Source organism: Corapipo altera, unplaced genomic scaffold, assembly GCF_003945725.1.
Source record: "Corapipo altera isolate COAL_440 unplaced genomic scaffold, ASM394572v1 22b, whole genome shotgun sequence".
NCBI classification, from domain to species: Eukaryota; Metazoa; Chordata; class Aves; order Passeriformes; family Pipridae; genus Corapipo; species Corapipo altera.
The window spans coordinates 25,224,761-25,241,310 of record NW_020884876.1 but is presented as its reverse complement, the minus strand read 5'-3'; the positions used below and the strand labels follow the sequence as shown (position 1 = coordinate 25,241,310).

The following is a 16,550-nucleotide window of genomic DNA, read 5'->3' as shown; positions in this document are numbered from 1 at the left end:
AGTAGAAGTGTTTGACATTAATAAAGGTAATGAACAGCAATGTTGGATCTGTCCTCATGCATGCGATCAATTTTATGAAGCTGGCTTTTTCAGTCATTTCTCGAGGTCCTTATACAGGACCCTGGGAAAAATGAGTAATAAATACTTAAACACTTCCAATACTTTGATGAATATTTTACATTGTAGAATATGTGAAATTAGTAACTAATGCAGACCTGAGAGTTAGAAAAATTTTATAACCAGAGTGGTTGGTCACTAGGCTCAGGGATACAGCTGGAACTGAATTAAAGAAAAGTGTTTGCCAAATCATCTGCTTGCATTTCATGAAGTACTGAGAGTGCAAATGGAAAATATTTCCAAGGCTGTACTAGTTCTCACCTTTGCATTCTGGAAAGCTCTGGTAGAGCAGTGACAATGGGCATAGTATAGGCTAGACCACAGTGAGGGTGAGACAAAAGGAGCAAAAACTGTGAAGATGATGCCAAATGGCAGTATATCCCTTCTGCTTCAGTTGTGGCATCTAGAGTCTGAGCAGACAGTACTGGCAAGGTCTTAGGAATGGTACAAGCGAATCACCTGGGGCTGGAAAAAAAGATCCAACTGCTGTGTTTCAGTCCAGTTTCTCTGAAAGCAAGGACATTAGAAAGAAGATCTTGTATGCCTATGGCAAGGAAATAGAGGAAACATCCAGCCAAGGAAATCAGTTTTTTCTGTCTTGAGGTTCTGAGATGACTTACCTATTTACATCCCGTTTTCCTCTCTGCTTAACTTCACTCCCAGTGAGAGGATACTCTAGTTATGGTTGCAGTCTGTTAAGCAATGCAAGTGTCCCGCCTCTGTAATTTCTGCCTGCTGATGTGTGTATCTATGTCAGCCAAAAGTGCAGTGAAGCCCTCTGGTTAATAATGCCTTTAGAGCACAGGAGAAGACCCCTCCCCCTGGGAGGCACCCAGCTTGGGCTTTTGGTTTTGCCAGCACAGTTCACCTCCTGTGGAAATAAATAACCTGCCAAGTATGCCATTTGATATCTAGCAACAGAGGAAAGTGGCGTTTTATTGTGGCTGCTGCCTTCTGGGGCAGATGGAAGAGAGTAGGTCAGAAGGATAGCCCTTTATTTTGGGAAGGGCTCTCTACATTCACCCCAAAATAAGTTTTTACTGGAAGGTGAATCTATCTTCATTGTCACCGAAGTCACAGTGTTTGTCCATCAGAAAATACCCTGAAGTGCTCCATAAAGCTAACCTTAAAATTGTTATTCCGGTAGTACTTAAAGAAGTAGGAATCTAGTCCTGCTTTTACAGAATTTAAGTCCTTTCTACATGAAATGTGAATGTGTCACCCACCCAAAACCAGATAATGTTAAAAAGCAAAGTTGGCTGTGTGGAAAGCAGTTGGAAGTGTAGTGCTAAAGAATATATTATGTTGATGCTTTAATGCTAAGTAAGAAAAAGAGCTGAGTTTCCAAATGAGCATGTTAGGACCAAAACCAAAAAATGATTCAGTAATGAAACAGGAACTGACGGAATATTTTTCTGCTCCTGAGATCAGAAATAACAACATAGGGCATAGAATTCAAAGTATGGCAGTATTTTGTATTATATTTAATCTATTTCTATATCTTCACAGCATACATGACAGTAGATTTTGTGGGAAGATCAACTGAGCTTTTTCTGTGAGTTTTTTTATCAGAGGCAATCCTGGTTTTCAGTTGTGCAGTTTGTGAAAAGATCAGTAAGGTTTCCATTACATCAAACAGTCACATGGAAAAGGCCATGAAATTACTGAAAAACAGGTTTGTGGTTTTCTCTTTAAATTATCTGGAAGAGACTTTCCACTTTGCATTAGAGAGGTTGTAGGGGGGTTTTGTTTGTTTGCAGGTTTTGGGATTTGGTTATGGTGGTTGGTTTTCTGAGAGGGAGGGTTGTTTTGTGGGGGGTTTGTTGTTGTTGTTGTTTTGTTTTGTTTCAGTTTGATGGTTTGGGGTTTTTTTGCAAGTTGACCTTCTCTAGAAGAATCCAGCATACTTTTTCAGAAGGAAGCCAGCATATTTTCTTTTGGTGTTCATGCCAGTACTTTGAATTGAATAGGTAAAACACATACCTTATGAGAACTTCTCATGATCATATTAAGTCTTATTGTTCTCAAATTGAGACTTAGGTTACTTATGCTATGTCCCTTTTCCAGACTCTGGAATGCTGATCAATAGTGATTTGTGTTGTCTGCAAAATGGGAAGGGGTGGGGATTTTTAGCCTAAAGAAATAATAAGGAAGAGAAAAGTAGGCTAGTGCTCAAAAATCTTAGGTGTGTTAAGATAAGGATACAGTTCTTCTTTGTGACCAAACTGGCAATATTTGTCTAATAGGTAGATGGTGGAATAATTTATACGACTTTTATGAAAGAGTATAACTTGTCCAGGAAACAAAGGGGAAACAGCTTGTGTATCAGCGTGTAGGCTTGCTCTGAGGTCCAGATCACCAACATGTACCTGGAAAGGAATACAGTGGGAAACATTATCCAATAGGTTTTTCAATGCATTGGTAAGATTTTAACATTTAAGGTGAAGGAAATAGCTAGAAGACTCTTTTCTCTGTAAATAAAGAAGAGGAAATCATTGAGGTTGTCCAGACAGGGTAACCTTGGTGAGAGCAATCTAAGATATATTATTATATACAGTTTCTATGATGGGAATGAAAAATAACAACATAATAGCAACAGATTTCAAAGAAAAGCATATCAAAGTGCATACCTACCTCATTGTGAAAGAAAAGTTGAAAGAGTGTAAAACAACCCCAAATAGGAGAATAAAGTCCATAGGAAGTAGAAACTGTATCGGGTTACTAAGGTCGAAGTCAGAATTGTAGCACAGGCACTTTAGGATACTGTGAGAAAGACTAAGGCACAAAATGAAATGCAGCTAACAAGAGAAACCAGAAAGAATAAGAAATGTTTTTATAAGGCTAGTTTTCGGTGATTCATAGTCAAAATGGAAAGGCTTATTAATTAGTGTTGTCCTGGTTCCTGTACTATTCAGTACTTTATTAGAAATTTAAAGAGTAGAAAGGTTTTTCAAATTCCATGATCCAGTGAAGTGATTTATGAATGGACATACTGTTATCCAGGTACATAAGTTTTGAAGTGTTCACAGTTCACATCTACTTCTAGGTTTCCAAAGCTGTTGATTTCACTTTTCAGAAAGAACTGTATGACATATTGAGGTCTACACTGAAGAGAAAAAATAAAGACAAGGTGCTGAAAGAAAAAGGGTAAATGAGACCATGTCCTCTTGGTTTTATACTGCTTTTCTGTAGGAGGCACTGGCTCCAGAGACACAGGTATCCATGTACGTCCAGAGCTGGTATCAAATAATTTTAAAAGCACTGCTGTACTTGCACCTGGGCTCTGCATACTCTTGTAGCCTTTCTGGCAAGTCCACGTAGACTGGGATAGCTTTAACCAGCATGTGACTGCTTGTTTCTCAGAGTCCAGGAGAATCAGGGCTCCAGGTTAGCAGAGGGAGAGGGCAACTGTTGGAGTCTTTCAGACTGGTGCATCTCAAAGAAGTCAAGCAGTAGAAATTGATGTTTTCTAATGTTCAGCACCGGTTCAACTCCAGGTGACTGGCAATGTTACCTTGTTGCTTAGCGGTCAGAAGAGGCTGCCTAAGCTGTGTCTTTAGGACGGCCATGCCCGTCCTCTGATCTGAAATGCTGAGCTACAGAATAGTGGGAGACAGATGAACAAGCAATGCGTCTCTTGGAAGAACTGCGAACTTTGGGAGCAGGATAAGAAGGAATGTTGTGGTGATGTGTTATAAACAACCAAATCTGTATCAGCCCTGAAAGAACAGGCCTTAGTGTGACTGCATAGTGTTTTTAAGACGTCTAATAGCAAGCCTGAATGCTATCCAGCAGACAGCTGGAAATGCCCTGGAGTCCAGAAGAAGATCAAATTGTCTTTGTCCTAAACAAATTAAAGGCAGCACCTTCAGTTTAATCTAGTGTTTGAAGTCTTGTCTCTCCCAGAAAAAGGCTTGATGAAGAAAACTGTTAGGCAGATGGACTGACTGAAGTGTTAAAATTGAATTAAGATTGGAATTAAAATCTAGATGTGGCCAGCAGTAATCGTATAAATTACGGGCTTTGTGAGACTGACTGCAGGGAGCTGCCTTTTTTGTGCTCTCCTACTTGAAATACTGGCTACAGTGAAGATAATTTGTATGGAAAAGGAGAAGGGCATTGCCTACCTCAGGCAATAATGCACTAACTTTCAGGAGACAAAATCTTGTCTTGAGGAAGGAACACATGATGTTCTTCAGACATTTTTTACACAGGATAAAAATGCATCACTCCATCCTGAAGCAGAGGATATCTTTTTTAATTCAACCCTAACTGAAGAGAGTGTCTTGTCAAAGGGTTCAATGAGAATTTTACAAGCAATGATAAGGACTTTCTCCATCAATTTTCCTAATTGCTGCAATCCAGAAAAACTGAGGAAGTAGGTGACAGCATGAGTTTCCAAAGTACAGCAGAGACACAAAAGGCTTTGTTACATACATTTAATTTTTTTAAAAAAATACCAGTACAATAAGATATTCAGCCTAAAAAGATATATATATATATATACAGTGGAATTTCAACTTACTAAGGGCCAATTTAATGAAAGAAAAGGACAACTAATGGACAACTGGAAAACAATAAAGCGCATAAGAATCATATGAATTAATGTATTATTACTCTAAGCATTATCCCAGATCCAATTTAAGCATGAAGATCTGATTTTTGAAAGCTGTTGAGCAATGTGCCTTCAGTAGTCCTGTCTTACTTTGTTTCTAGGAATATAGGGTACAGATATATTTTTAGATATATCCATTTATATCTTATACATAAGGATTAATGTGAGCTGTGATTGATATATTTATCTGTAAGTATCTGTTTATAAATTAAATACAATGTCCAGGTGTATATGACTCTTGCCATATCTAACTCTTGCCATATCTAAGTATCACCGGTGTGTTAAATTCCTCTGAATTCTTCAGTTTCACTCCTGACTATACAAGAGGGTACAACATACCCAATTTCAATGCTGTGGGCCCTTGCCAGAGGGGATGATTCTGTCTCAGTGCAGAGTCATTGGAGGAAAATACTTTGAGGGATAGAAAATCCTTTGTATAACAAGGAGAAAATCTTTTGAAAACGTGCCTTAAAAAGATGACTTTTCAGAAGAGCATTGAAAGAAATGCTGACAAGATGGGTAATAATAACTTTGATAATGAATTCCTGAGTAAATAACTGAGATAAATCAATTCAGGCTTTGTCCCTCTTATGAGGGACAACTTTGAAGCTATTCAAAAACTTGACCTTTTTGAAAGACAGTTAAGACAGTTAAAATACATAACTGAAAGAAAATTAAGTATCTACTTTTTGATGTTGAGAGATGGCATTTAGTCTCAGAACTTGAAACCTCATCAGTCTCTCAGAGGACTTTCAATTCATCCCAACATTCTCGTTGCATGCTGAGGTGAGGAAATTATTTTCTCAATTCACAAACTAATTTCAAAAACTCAGAGCCCTTTCCCATAGTCTGTCAGGAGCAGTTCTGTACTGACAGCAACAACTTTTTTATACCTTTTTTATTGTAATACGGGTTCCCAATGAAGCTAGTTCTTCCTTTGGAAGGTGACTTGACAGCCATAAGAAATCTCAGTATAAATCAAAGACCCATTTTCAGCCTAACAGGCTCAAATGACTTGGAAGTTCAGGTCTGTGCATGAGTTGTACTCAACACCCTAAATGTAGAAACATCATGCTAACTACGCTGTTACATTCAAGTAACATGACCCAGCCCATATAAAAGTCCTAAAAGTAATGGGCATTCGTTCAGGGCATCATGGCAAGGTTTGCAAGCTGAACCATTGCATTATTCTGATTTAGCTATGTTGGTTTGCATTCTTAAATAAGGACTGCCTTTGGAGACACTGCACTGTTTTCAGATGCACAGTGTCATCATACCCAGTGTCAGAGGAGATTTCTGTCATTAATTTGCATTATACAGAATTTTTTTTTCTAGTGTAACCATATTTAGTTAAAGACTGTTTCCATCTGTTCAGCTTTTCTGTGTCTCACAGGTCCTGGAGACTTTTAGAAAGTGTAGTCAGGGGCTAAACTTCTAAATTGCATCCTGAATTCCCAAAGATTCAGCATTGTCAGTAGAACCATTATAAGCTTCCAGGGTGGCTGACCTTCAGTCTTTTGAAACATTGAAGTTTCAAAAATGCATATTAATCATATCTATTCTATTGTTTTTCTCTGAGTCACCAGGTTTCCTTCAGCTGAGAAATGTGTTGAAGAAAATCAGCAAATGCCATTTGTTTTTTCCACTTACCCTTTTGACTTCATTCTACCAACTGTATATCCATGAGTACTTCATGTTTACACAGATAAAAGTGGAGACTTTGAAAGATTTTCTCTGACATGTTACTCCAGTGCCATAGCAGGAGAGCTTTATATATCTAGAGCTCTCCTTGCTTGATTTCTTCTACACACGTCCTCTCTTCACAGGAAACATATTTATTTATTAGACCTTATTTATTCTCACAATGTACACTTACATTTAGCACATGCAGGCCTAAATATTTTGAAAATAAATATTCTGAAAAGCTCTAACTTTGTGGCTTTTAAGATGTATCCTGTTTCTGCAAAGTATAGAAGAACCAGAGAAATTATGGGGAAGTTCAAGAAAAACAGGATTCTCTCACTGATGCACACATTGTATGGGCACAGAAGGCAGAGATTAATACTTTATTGTTGGAAGCAAGCATAGCTGTGTAGAGATCCAGGTATATTCTTAGAGCAACAAAGCAGGCCAGGGAGGCACCTGTTGTGCAGTCTGAAGGCTACTCCATTTTCAGACTGGTATTCATGAGGTGGCTGTGTACAAGAGCTTCTGGAAAGAAAGCATTCTCAGTTCCACAAAAAAACTCTCTATTTCTCAAAATTTTTTCCTCTTTCATGCAGCAAGAACTCTGTCCCTGAGACAATGGTTGTGGGTGCCAGGAGACAGCGGGATACTAGGAACAAACTTCTTGAGTCTGGTATGAGCTCCTGAGAATCAGTTTCTGTACTGTGCAGAATGGTGTAACTACAGATCAGTTCTTCCTCTTGACTGTGAAGTCCACTGTCCACTCTTCTGCCTGTACTTTATCTTGCAGTCTGGATGATATATGGACCATGCTGTTTCCTTGCCTGCTTTGGGGTTGGTGTATTCAAACCCCCAGAGTTTTGTAATTCAAAATTCCTGAATAATTGTTAAGGGCTCTACTGTGTCTGTGGAGGATAGTTTCATATCCCATTTACATGGGAATCAAGGTCCTGTTGGGTTTCTTAAAAAAAACTATCACCTTTTGAAATTCCAGTTGTTTCTGAAAATCAACAATTAGCAAATGTGTGTTCTGTATTTTAAGACAACAAGTCTGTCTATTGTTGTATTACAGGTTTACTTTTAGCTGCTGTGGGTGAGCAGAGTATCTCTTCTGCTTGAAGAAATACGTTGATAATGTTTTAGAAAGCTGATTGTTCTGGCCCTCCTGAGGCTAATTTTGAATAGCACTGTGTGAATGTAACTTTCTAGAGGAACAGAAAACCACTTCGTCACATTTGGACACTGAGTAGAACTGCTAACATGCTTTGCAGTCCCATTTCTGGTTTTTCAGTGCACACACGACTTTTTATACCAACCGCTGGGATACAGGAACTGTTTGTAATGAGCTCTCCAGAGATTTCTTGCACTATGTGCACCCTTGAGCTGTTCAGTCATGTCCTATGGACTTTCGTGTTTTTCTGTTACTGATCTTTCTCATTATCTATGAGTGCTTCACAGCTGGGAGCAACCTTGGGAACTGTCTGGACAGCCCAGTGCACTGCTAGGTAAAGATGAATTAGCGTCAATCCTTGCTGTGTAAACTTGGTATCACTTCATGGCAGAACCTTTATATGTATTGAGATACATGTGTTCCATTTGCCAAAACATGTATATCATTACATAGTTGCAAATGTACAATGTTTCTGTCTCCACATTCCTCCTAGTAGAATGTTGAATATTATATCAATAGCAAAGTATGAAGGTAGGAGATGATGTCACTAAAACAAATATTCTTCTTTATTTTTCTTTGTAGATTAATGCAGCAAATAATTTCACCAGTTGCAGAGACAAAGCAGAAGACAGTAACACTTATGAGCTTATGTTAGGCTTGGAAACTCAACCAGCCATGAGTAAGTCATGTTGTTAGACAGTTTTATTGGGTTTTGTATGTGCTGTATTAAGCATTTGAAGTTATGGACAGAGAGGGCAAATTTATTCTAACACTTTCAACTTCCACATGTTACTGCAACTTCCAGGGAAGGCAGATGTCCTAGGAGAAGGGGAAGACAGTTGGGGGATTCAGCTATGATAACAAAGTTATCGCTCAGTAAGAGAGATCTCAGTGCAACCACACCTCCTTGTAAATTCTGGAAATTTATCATCTCTACTCTGAACCCTGAAAACAGCTGAATTCTCCAAGTTCTCAGAGAACAGCCTTCAGATAAGGGGAGGCACTGCCTACAGGTGCAGTGAAGTCCTGTATGGAGGCACAGACAGTTGATGTTTTGCAGCTTGATGTTCATACTTCTAAGCATAGATTGTTGACAAGCTTATTGATGATCTGTGGTCATATCCATTCCCCTCGAAAACTGCAAAGTTGCTTATTTGCATTTACTGATAGCATATATTTTGCATATATCTTAAGAGTATCCTGGATCTATAATGCTAAATTTTATTCTCTTTCTATCTTGTTGATAATTTTATCTTTTTAACTGTCTCATACATATGAAAAGGAAGTTTCTTATTTGCTAAATTTAGGCTGGTTGCTTTAGCACATATAGGTGGATGATAGACACTGGAAAAAAACAGGTTAGCTCTGGTAGGTTTTCCAGTGTCTCTGTCACACTGTATATGTGAACACTGCAGGGTGGACACATGGAAGAAGAAAACAAATTGTAACAGCTGGCCACGTTAGCCAGCTAAATACCCTAACCTCACATTTGAGTCAATGGTGAAAGGCAGGCATCACCAAAGGATAATGCAGAATGGAAACCTAACTCAAGGGTTCAGTACAGTCTGATGATGCACTTGTGTAGTTACTCTGTTATGTTACTGATCTTGACTGCTAAAATTTTGATGGTGTACATAGCAGTTTAAAATGTACACTTTCGCATTCCTCCACTGTATTCTTGTTCTGTGGTCCATGGGCCACTAAAGAAAGAATCACAGAACTGTGGAATCATGGCTAGGCTTCGTGAATGAAAATTTTGGGAAAAAATGGAGAATGTGGGCATCAATCCTGCTACCTCTCGCATGCTAAGCGAGCGCTCTACCATTTGAGCTAATTCCCCAGGTACTGTGGAATCAATTAGGTTGTAAAAGACCTCTGAGATCATCGAGTCCAACCTATGATCCAATACCACCTTGTCAACTAGACCATGACACTAAGTGCCATATCCGGTCTTTTCTTAAACACCTCCAGGTGTGGTGACTCCACCACCTCCCTGGGGAGGCACCATTCTAGTGCCCAGTCACTCTGTGTAGAACTTCTTCTCCAACCTAAACCTGCCCTGGTGCATCTTGAGACTGTGTCCTCTTGGCCTATTGCTGGTTGCCTGTAAGAAGAGGCTAGGTAGTTGTAGAGTGATGAAGTCTCTCCTGAGCCTCCTTTTCTCTAGGCTAAACAGCCACAGCTCCTCAGCCACTCCTCATAGGACTTGTGCTTCAGTCCCTTCACCAGCCTCGTTGCTCTTCTTTGGACATACTCCAGGACCACAACATCCTTCCTGAACTGAGGGACCTAGAACTGGACACAGTACTCAAGGTGCAGCCCCACCAGTGATGAGTACAGGGGCAGAATTACTTCCCATGTCCTGCTGGCCACACTATTCCTGATACAGCCCAGGATACCACTGGCCTTCTTGGCCACCTGGGCAGAGGAACTCTGTTTCCACAGGTGTACGATCATGTCTCTCATGGGCAATGTTTATTTCATTTTAAGGAGAAAGCACCCAAAACCCCATTGTGTAAAAACAAGTACCACAGATATGTGAGCTCTGGCTTTATTTTGTTAAGTGTTGCACTGTGCTGCATTGAAAATCAAGTAATACAAATTATGCAGGCAAGGAGAGTGTATGTGATTTCATTCTGACAGCAGCTCTAGAAGAGTTTAACATTGCACGCACGAAGATGGCATGTATCAGAGTAGCAAGGTACAATGAAAACTTCCACTGTTCATTTGGTAAATATTTAAAAAGCTGTTCACTGGCAGTATGTATTTGACAGCTTTTCTACTGTATCAGTTCATAAAAGTTTTATTAGCCATTGTGTTGCTTCTGTGGGAATCCTTGAAAGAGGAAATGTTTCCAGATGGCAAATTTTAAATGAAATAATGCATTCTTTAGTATTAAAAACCAAGCAGAACCCGGGAGATCAATATGGAATTGGATCAAGATGCCAACACAAAGCTGATGTGGATGAGGAAAAGAAAGATGATGTAAGAGACAGCAGAGAGGAGACAGAACGTGAAGATCAAGAAGAGGAAGAATCATATAGCTTTCACAACAGTCCTGACAATTTGTATGCCAACATACAGGATGATCTCAAAGAGAACAGAAGAGATTGCTTTCTCTGTAAGAGGCCACCCCCTCCTCCCCCTCGAAATCTGCCTGGCATCCTAAGACAGGACAATCTGCACAAATCACAAGGTACAGTCTTGGGAGAAAAATAAGCCCAGATACAAACATGTACAAGTGCAGACTATGTGCTGCTGCACAGATTACATATGATCACTTCTAACAGAGTAGCTAGGCGGTATGACCCTAATGCTGCAAAGCAAGCATGTGCATATGCACTTTGCTGCATCAAGATGTTCATGACCAGGTCTGTCAGGTAATACTTTGGTATTGGGCTGTTGGGTTCATGTTTTCCTAACTATGCCTGTTTCAGAGAGCTGCCAAATAATGCACTGGATTTACAAGAGAGGCTTGAAACAAAAGATTGAGCTTGTATTTTTGTCAAGTTGCCTTAAGTATTTACCATTTTAAAGCCTTAAATACTATCTTGATTTAATATAGCTTGGAATTTCACAGGTAGAATTAATAGAAAGTGACCATGTAGAGAGAAGTAATGTAGTATTTTCTTATATTTTAGCTAATGTTATAGTTAGTTAGAAGTAAAAAGCTATATTGTGTTGCAGATTGAAAAGAAAGGGAGAAATTCTGACTGTGAATTAAATGCTTTCCCTTTTTTATCTTTTTTTTCTAATATTTATTCCCCAGAGTAAAAATCTAAAATTTTGTGTTGGGTTTGGTTAAAGTGATGAGAAGCCCAAAATGCTATTTGCATCTGTTTCAAAAGGGATGATCATCAATTTTTCTCACTGAGAAAATAAGTATGCAAAAGAATCCAAACTGAAATACCAGACTTAAATAGGGGAAAAAAGCCCTTCTTACTTGTTGTGGACACTACTGATAAGTGTGCACACAAACTGCTTCTCAGTTTCTCCACTGCTTATAACTGTTAACTCTGTTTTCAAATGTGGTGTAACCTATTAGAGACTTAAATTACCATCACCAAGCACTCTGAAGTTCACATAATTAGACAGAAATAGCTCTCTAGTCTTATAGCCTGCTATAGGTAGGATTTTTCCTGTGTTCTACTGTCCAAGAAAAAGCTGGCTACATGCAGGAATCCACAGGTGAATTCTAAGAGAAAGAGGGGCAGAATAAAATTAATGCTAAAAATACGTTTTGCTTCCCACAAAATACTCAACTGGAGCTATATGTGTGTATAAATGAGGGGTCAGTTTTGGCACACAGGATTTGTTAGTGTAGGTTTGATATAAATGCCTGTCTTGGAATAGGTCTTACATGGCTATACCATCAATGTGACCATCTCTGCCGAACACCAGCTGTCTGTATGTGGGTACCAGCAAAGAAAGTTTCCTGGCTTTGCAGTGTCCTGTACCAAATCCTGTCCTAGTAAAGCAGAGTTCATCTGAAAATGCTCCTGTGTGAAGAGTTCATTTAAAACGTGCTCTGAATTTTCCTGTGTTTAGCCATACAACATGACTGGGGAATGAGTTATCAGAATTCCTCTAAATGAGGATGATGCTTGCTTTCAAAGAGGAGCTCCAATGAGTCATTGCTATGTATTCGCAGTGAGCCGCTTGCTTTAGGAGTTGCTGTGGAGTACTTCAAAGGCAAGTCCCCTTTTCTTCAAGTCTGTGTTTTGGCAGTGGCCTGAGAGTGCCCCCTGTGGGAGTTTAAAAAAAAAGAATGTCCTACAGAGAAAGAAGCAGAACTTGTATAGTGACACGGCAACAAAATATCCGTATTAAATACGGCAGGTATATTAATCCCACTTGTTGTTTTAAAACGTTTTTATATCTTAGTCAGAATACATGTTGATATTACATATTATTAATACATCCCATTTATAAATGATGCATCCCATTTACAAAGGTATCATACTTTAAAAGGTTGTTTAGCTCTTCTGGACCCATAAATAGATCATTCTTTAAATAGCAGCCAAACGATTGAAAATACCAGTAGTGACCACAGCCTAGTTTAGCAGATACACATATGTACAGGCAGTAAATTACAACACAAGGAAAAAATGACTCAGTACAAGAATTCCAGGCAGGTCTACTGTTTTTGCAGGAAAGATGGGTAATCATCACAAGGAAGATATAAACATTTATGGGAACACCAGCTTCAGTAACATCTTGTAACTCTTAGAAGTTTGTGGGGGTTTTAAAGACAAATCAAAGCAAACCCAGGTATCGGGAAACTCATCAATGCCTTTTAATGCTGTAAAATGTACAAGTTAAAGGAAAGCAAGTTCTAAGTAGTTGTACTATGAAATATTTGAAATACAGGGAGTACAGAGAGACATTTGCAGGTATTTGGGAGGTGTTTGGGTAGTCTTAGCACAGATTATAAGAGGTCATACATTTCACCTACACTGTAAGGGGATTTTTTTATTTTTTTTTTTTTGACCTTGGCCTACAGCACATCTTAGTAAAGCCCTCAAAACCATGTGGGACATTGAAGATGTAGGAAAGACAAAATCCAACATTTTCTATGATAATTTGAGTTCTTAAGTCATTGTTGCAACAGGTAAGAAACAAAATGTTTTCCAAAATGCCAAGGACCACAGGTACCACTCACTTGGCTTCACCATGAAACAACATGTGTGTGAGAGCAACTGTGGCACTCTATATTTCTTTAAATAAGTCCATTTCTTTTGTGGCTAATAGCTAAGAATCTATGTTTGATAATCTGATGTGAAATCAGGAGGAGTCCCTGAAGTTGTAATTATTCCTTTGGGACGTTCTCTCTACTGTTACATGATCAGAAGCCTCTGAAAATCAGAGCACTTCAGTTTAGAAGTGAAATTAGGTCTCTGAATTACTTTAGGAAACTTAAAGCTTTAAGCTAAGTCCTAGTCTCCTTTCTTTACCCTTTACATACAACACAATTTCTTCCTTTTTCAGAGAGGAGTTTTGTGATGGACCGGAACAAAAGAGAACATGGTGATGGACTCAAAACAGGATGCTACAGAGAAGACCAAGATACATGTGAGGAAGACAGCGAGGAGGAACACCCATAACTGCTGTGAAACTGGAGGAATCTGTGTATGATTTCATAGGGGGTGAGGAGGAGGAGAAAAGGAAACATTGCAGGTCCTTTATCGTGAACAGGCTGCCAGCCCCTGCCCCTCATCCCACATGTTCACTGGTCAGAGAGGAGAACACGCCCTATATAGTACAAGGTGAGCACTGTTGCTTTGTCGATACCTTCTAGCAGAATGTAGACATCTTTTCTGTTTGATGAATAACATTTTCTAAAAGACTAAGATCCCTGTTCAGTTACCTTCAAACCAACACATTGTTTGTTTCAGTCAACCTATTCTCACCCTTCAAATGAGCTGAGAACATCTCTGAGTAATGTTAATTTTCAGTTCACATGTCAGATAGTATTGCAATTTTTATTTAGCATTTAAAAAATTATGAGAATATGAGGGAAAATTAAGAATCACTGGGCTAGCTGTGAGTGTATCTGTTCTAGCAATTGCCTTTTGGTTTCTTTACTGAAATGATTTTACTTAATTCTAAGAGAGAAATTTCAGTTTTGTTTTTTTTTTTTCTGGTAAGAACAGTAGGGAGAAATGCCTGTGTGAGAACTCCTCTTCCAAATACCCTTTCTCCAATACAAAATGCTAGAATTGGCCACTGTTTTTAGGTATCATTTATATTTCTAGCAGGAAGGATTATGTCCTTTTACCATTACTATGAAAACTGGGGAACGTTTTTGAGCTTATTCATGGAAATATAAGGCTGGAAGGTATTTCAGGTATCTTTGCATTCCAATTCAAACTGAAGCCAAATTTCAAAGTAACAAAAGGAATTCAGTGAACTTACTGTAGAGATCTCTGTTTCAGTCCCAAAAACCATGCTGCCTGCATTTCCAGCCTCCTCTGCAAAAACCTGCCAAGGTATAAAAATATACATAAGAATAAATGGTAGAAAAATAAGCTGACAAAGGGCATCATTAGATTGCTTACTGTGTGCAGTGCATGTTTTGCACTAAATCAGAATTAATACTATGCAAAATATTCCACCAAATACAGAGGAGCACCTCCTTTTTCATACCCGTCTCAGTCAGTGATTTCTTTTATTCTTTTTAGCCAGCTCTCTTCCTCCAGGCTGTATAACTCCAGGTTAGGGCCAGAATGCATGAGCTGATGTGGTCATCATTTAGTTACTCTTTCTTCAGCGTATTCAGGAGGCATAAGTATGAATTATTACAGTAGTTACAGTGTAGTCCAAGAATGGATGGGTATAGGGGGCCTGTTACAGCTATAAAAATCATGACATGGCTGCTTTTACTGAGGTTGCTGGAGCAGCATCTCAAATCTTGGTCCACCGTCATTATAGATAGGCCAGTGATTTGAAAACCCTTCATGTGAAGGTGCTTTATTTAGGGGATTGCTTTTACTGTCTATTATTGCACTGGAATATTTCTACTTTGTTTCCTCTAACTGTTTACTAAGGAAGAGATTATAAGAGGAACCACTTTGATGGGACTGTGGTTTACCATATATATATATTTATACATACACACACCCACAAGGTCTTTACCTTTGTTTTTATAAGCAAGTAGTAGTAGACAAATTAGTTTCCTGTAGTTCTCTGAAATCAGCCCCTGTCTGACTCAAGTTACTTTACTTACACAGAACATGAGAAAAGTAGAAGCGCTTCAAGAAAGCTTCAGCTGACCACTCAGACCTCTCTTTTGCCTACCTGTATTTCTGGAGTATTTCACTCTCCTGTTTGTTCAGGGATTCCTGAGATAGCAAGTGAAATTTCAGACAGAAGGAATATACCTTCCAGTAAAAGATTTTTCTTGCTACTTGGATTGGCAATTTTTGTTCTTCTCCACAGTGGTTAAAAAGTGCTTTATCCAGTCCAGCAACATCCCAGTTTCAAGTTTATTATATTAGAATTGCTTATATTCAGGAAAAAAAAAGATTACTTCATCTGTAAGAACCAGAAAATTTTGTTCTAGTCCATCATTAAAATCTGTGTGTGTTTGTGGCCATTCCTTTGTAATTTAATCTAATCAGTGTAAAATACTCTAGCTAGTTAGTGCATATACACATTTTTCATCCAAATAAATTGATTATACTTTTGGGGTTTATTTTCATATATTGTATTAAAAAGTGTATTACAGAAGAGGCAAAGTCAAATAATCAAAAGTTAGAATTGAGGTAGTTTTGCTCTTCTTTCACCCTGCCACAAACATTGCAGTACAGTAATAAATATGCTCCTATTTATCACAGATATTTTGTTTCATCTAGTGTTTAAAGTGGTTAAGTATGAAAAAGTTCAGTGTTTTTTATTCCCATTTTGTTTAAAATATAATTCATTCCTGCCTTAGGTCCCACATTTCAGACCCTCCTGTTTTAAACCCTTTGATTTGTTCTCTATCCATTGAGGTTTTCGGATGCCCAATATGAAGTAACTAAGATTCTTGAGATTTAACAGCATTAACTCATACTTTATTCATCCAAAGCCATTGATTTCAGTGGCCACTGAGAACTTCAAATTAAATCATTAGTTTGTCTAGTCAGTACCCTGACATCAGGGACTGACAAGCCTGATTGCTGGCTTAAATGACATATCTGACATTATGCTAGGACTTTGTTGGAAAGAGAAGTCCTGCTCTGCAGAGCAAATTTTAGTTCCTTAACTGAGGCATCCTCCCCTCCTCTGCATTTTCTCTTCATTTACTAAATACCTTTCAATTTATAAAACAAATAATTTAATATTCCTGTAAGAAACAGATTGTCTTCACTGCACAGTTCTGGTTGATCTCCAGAACCGTTTCCTTCTGGTGTTTAGTAAGACACAGGCCCTATGGAAAAATGGGATTAGAGAATGGAGCATGATGCACAGAGAAGGGCT

General features: G+C 38.5%; 1 protein-coding gene across 1 annotated transcript in view; it reads left to right on the top strand.

Annotated features, from left to right (window-relative positions):
• BANK1 (B cell scaffold protein with ankyrin repeats 1) overlaps nucleotides 1-16,550 on the top strand; it is a 112,448-nt gene that overhangs the window by 86,223 nt on the left and 9,675 nt on the right. The window contains 4 exon segments of the mRNA XM_027635789.1: nucleotides 8,172-8,268; nucleotides 10,483-10,785; nucleotides 13,578-13,688; nucleotides 13,691-13,855. Of these exon segments, the coding sequence (XP_027491590.1) occupies nucleotides 8,172-8,268; nucleotides 10,483-10,785; nucleotides 13,578-13,688; nucleotides 13,691-13,855 (676 nt within the window).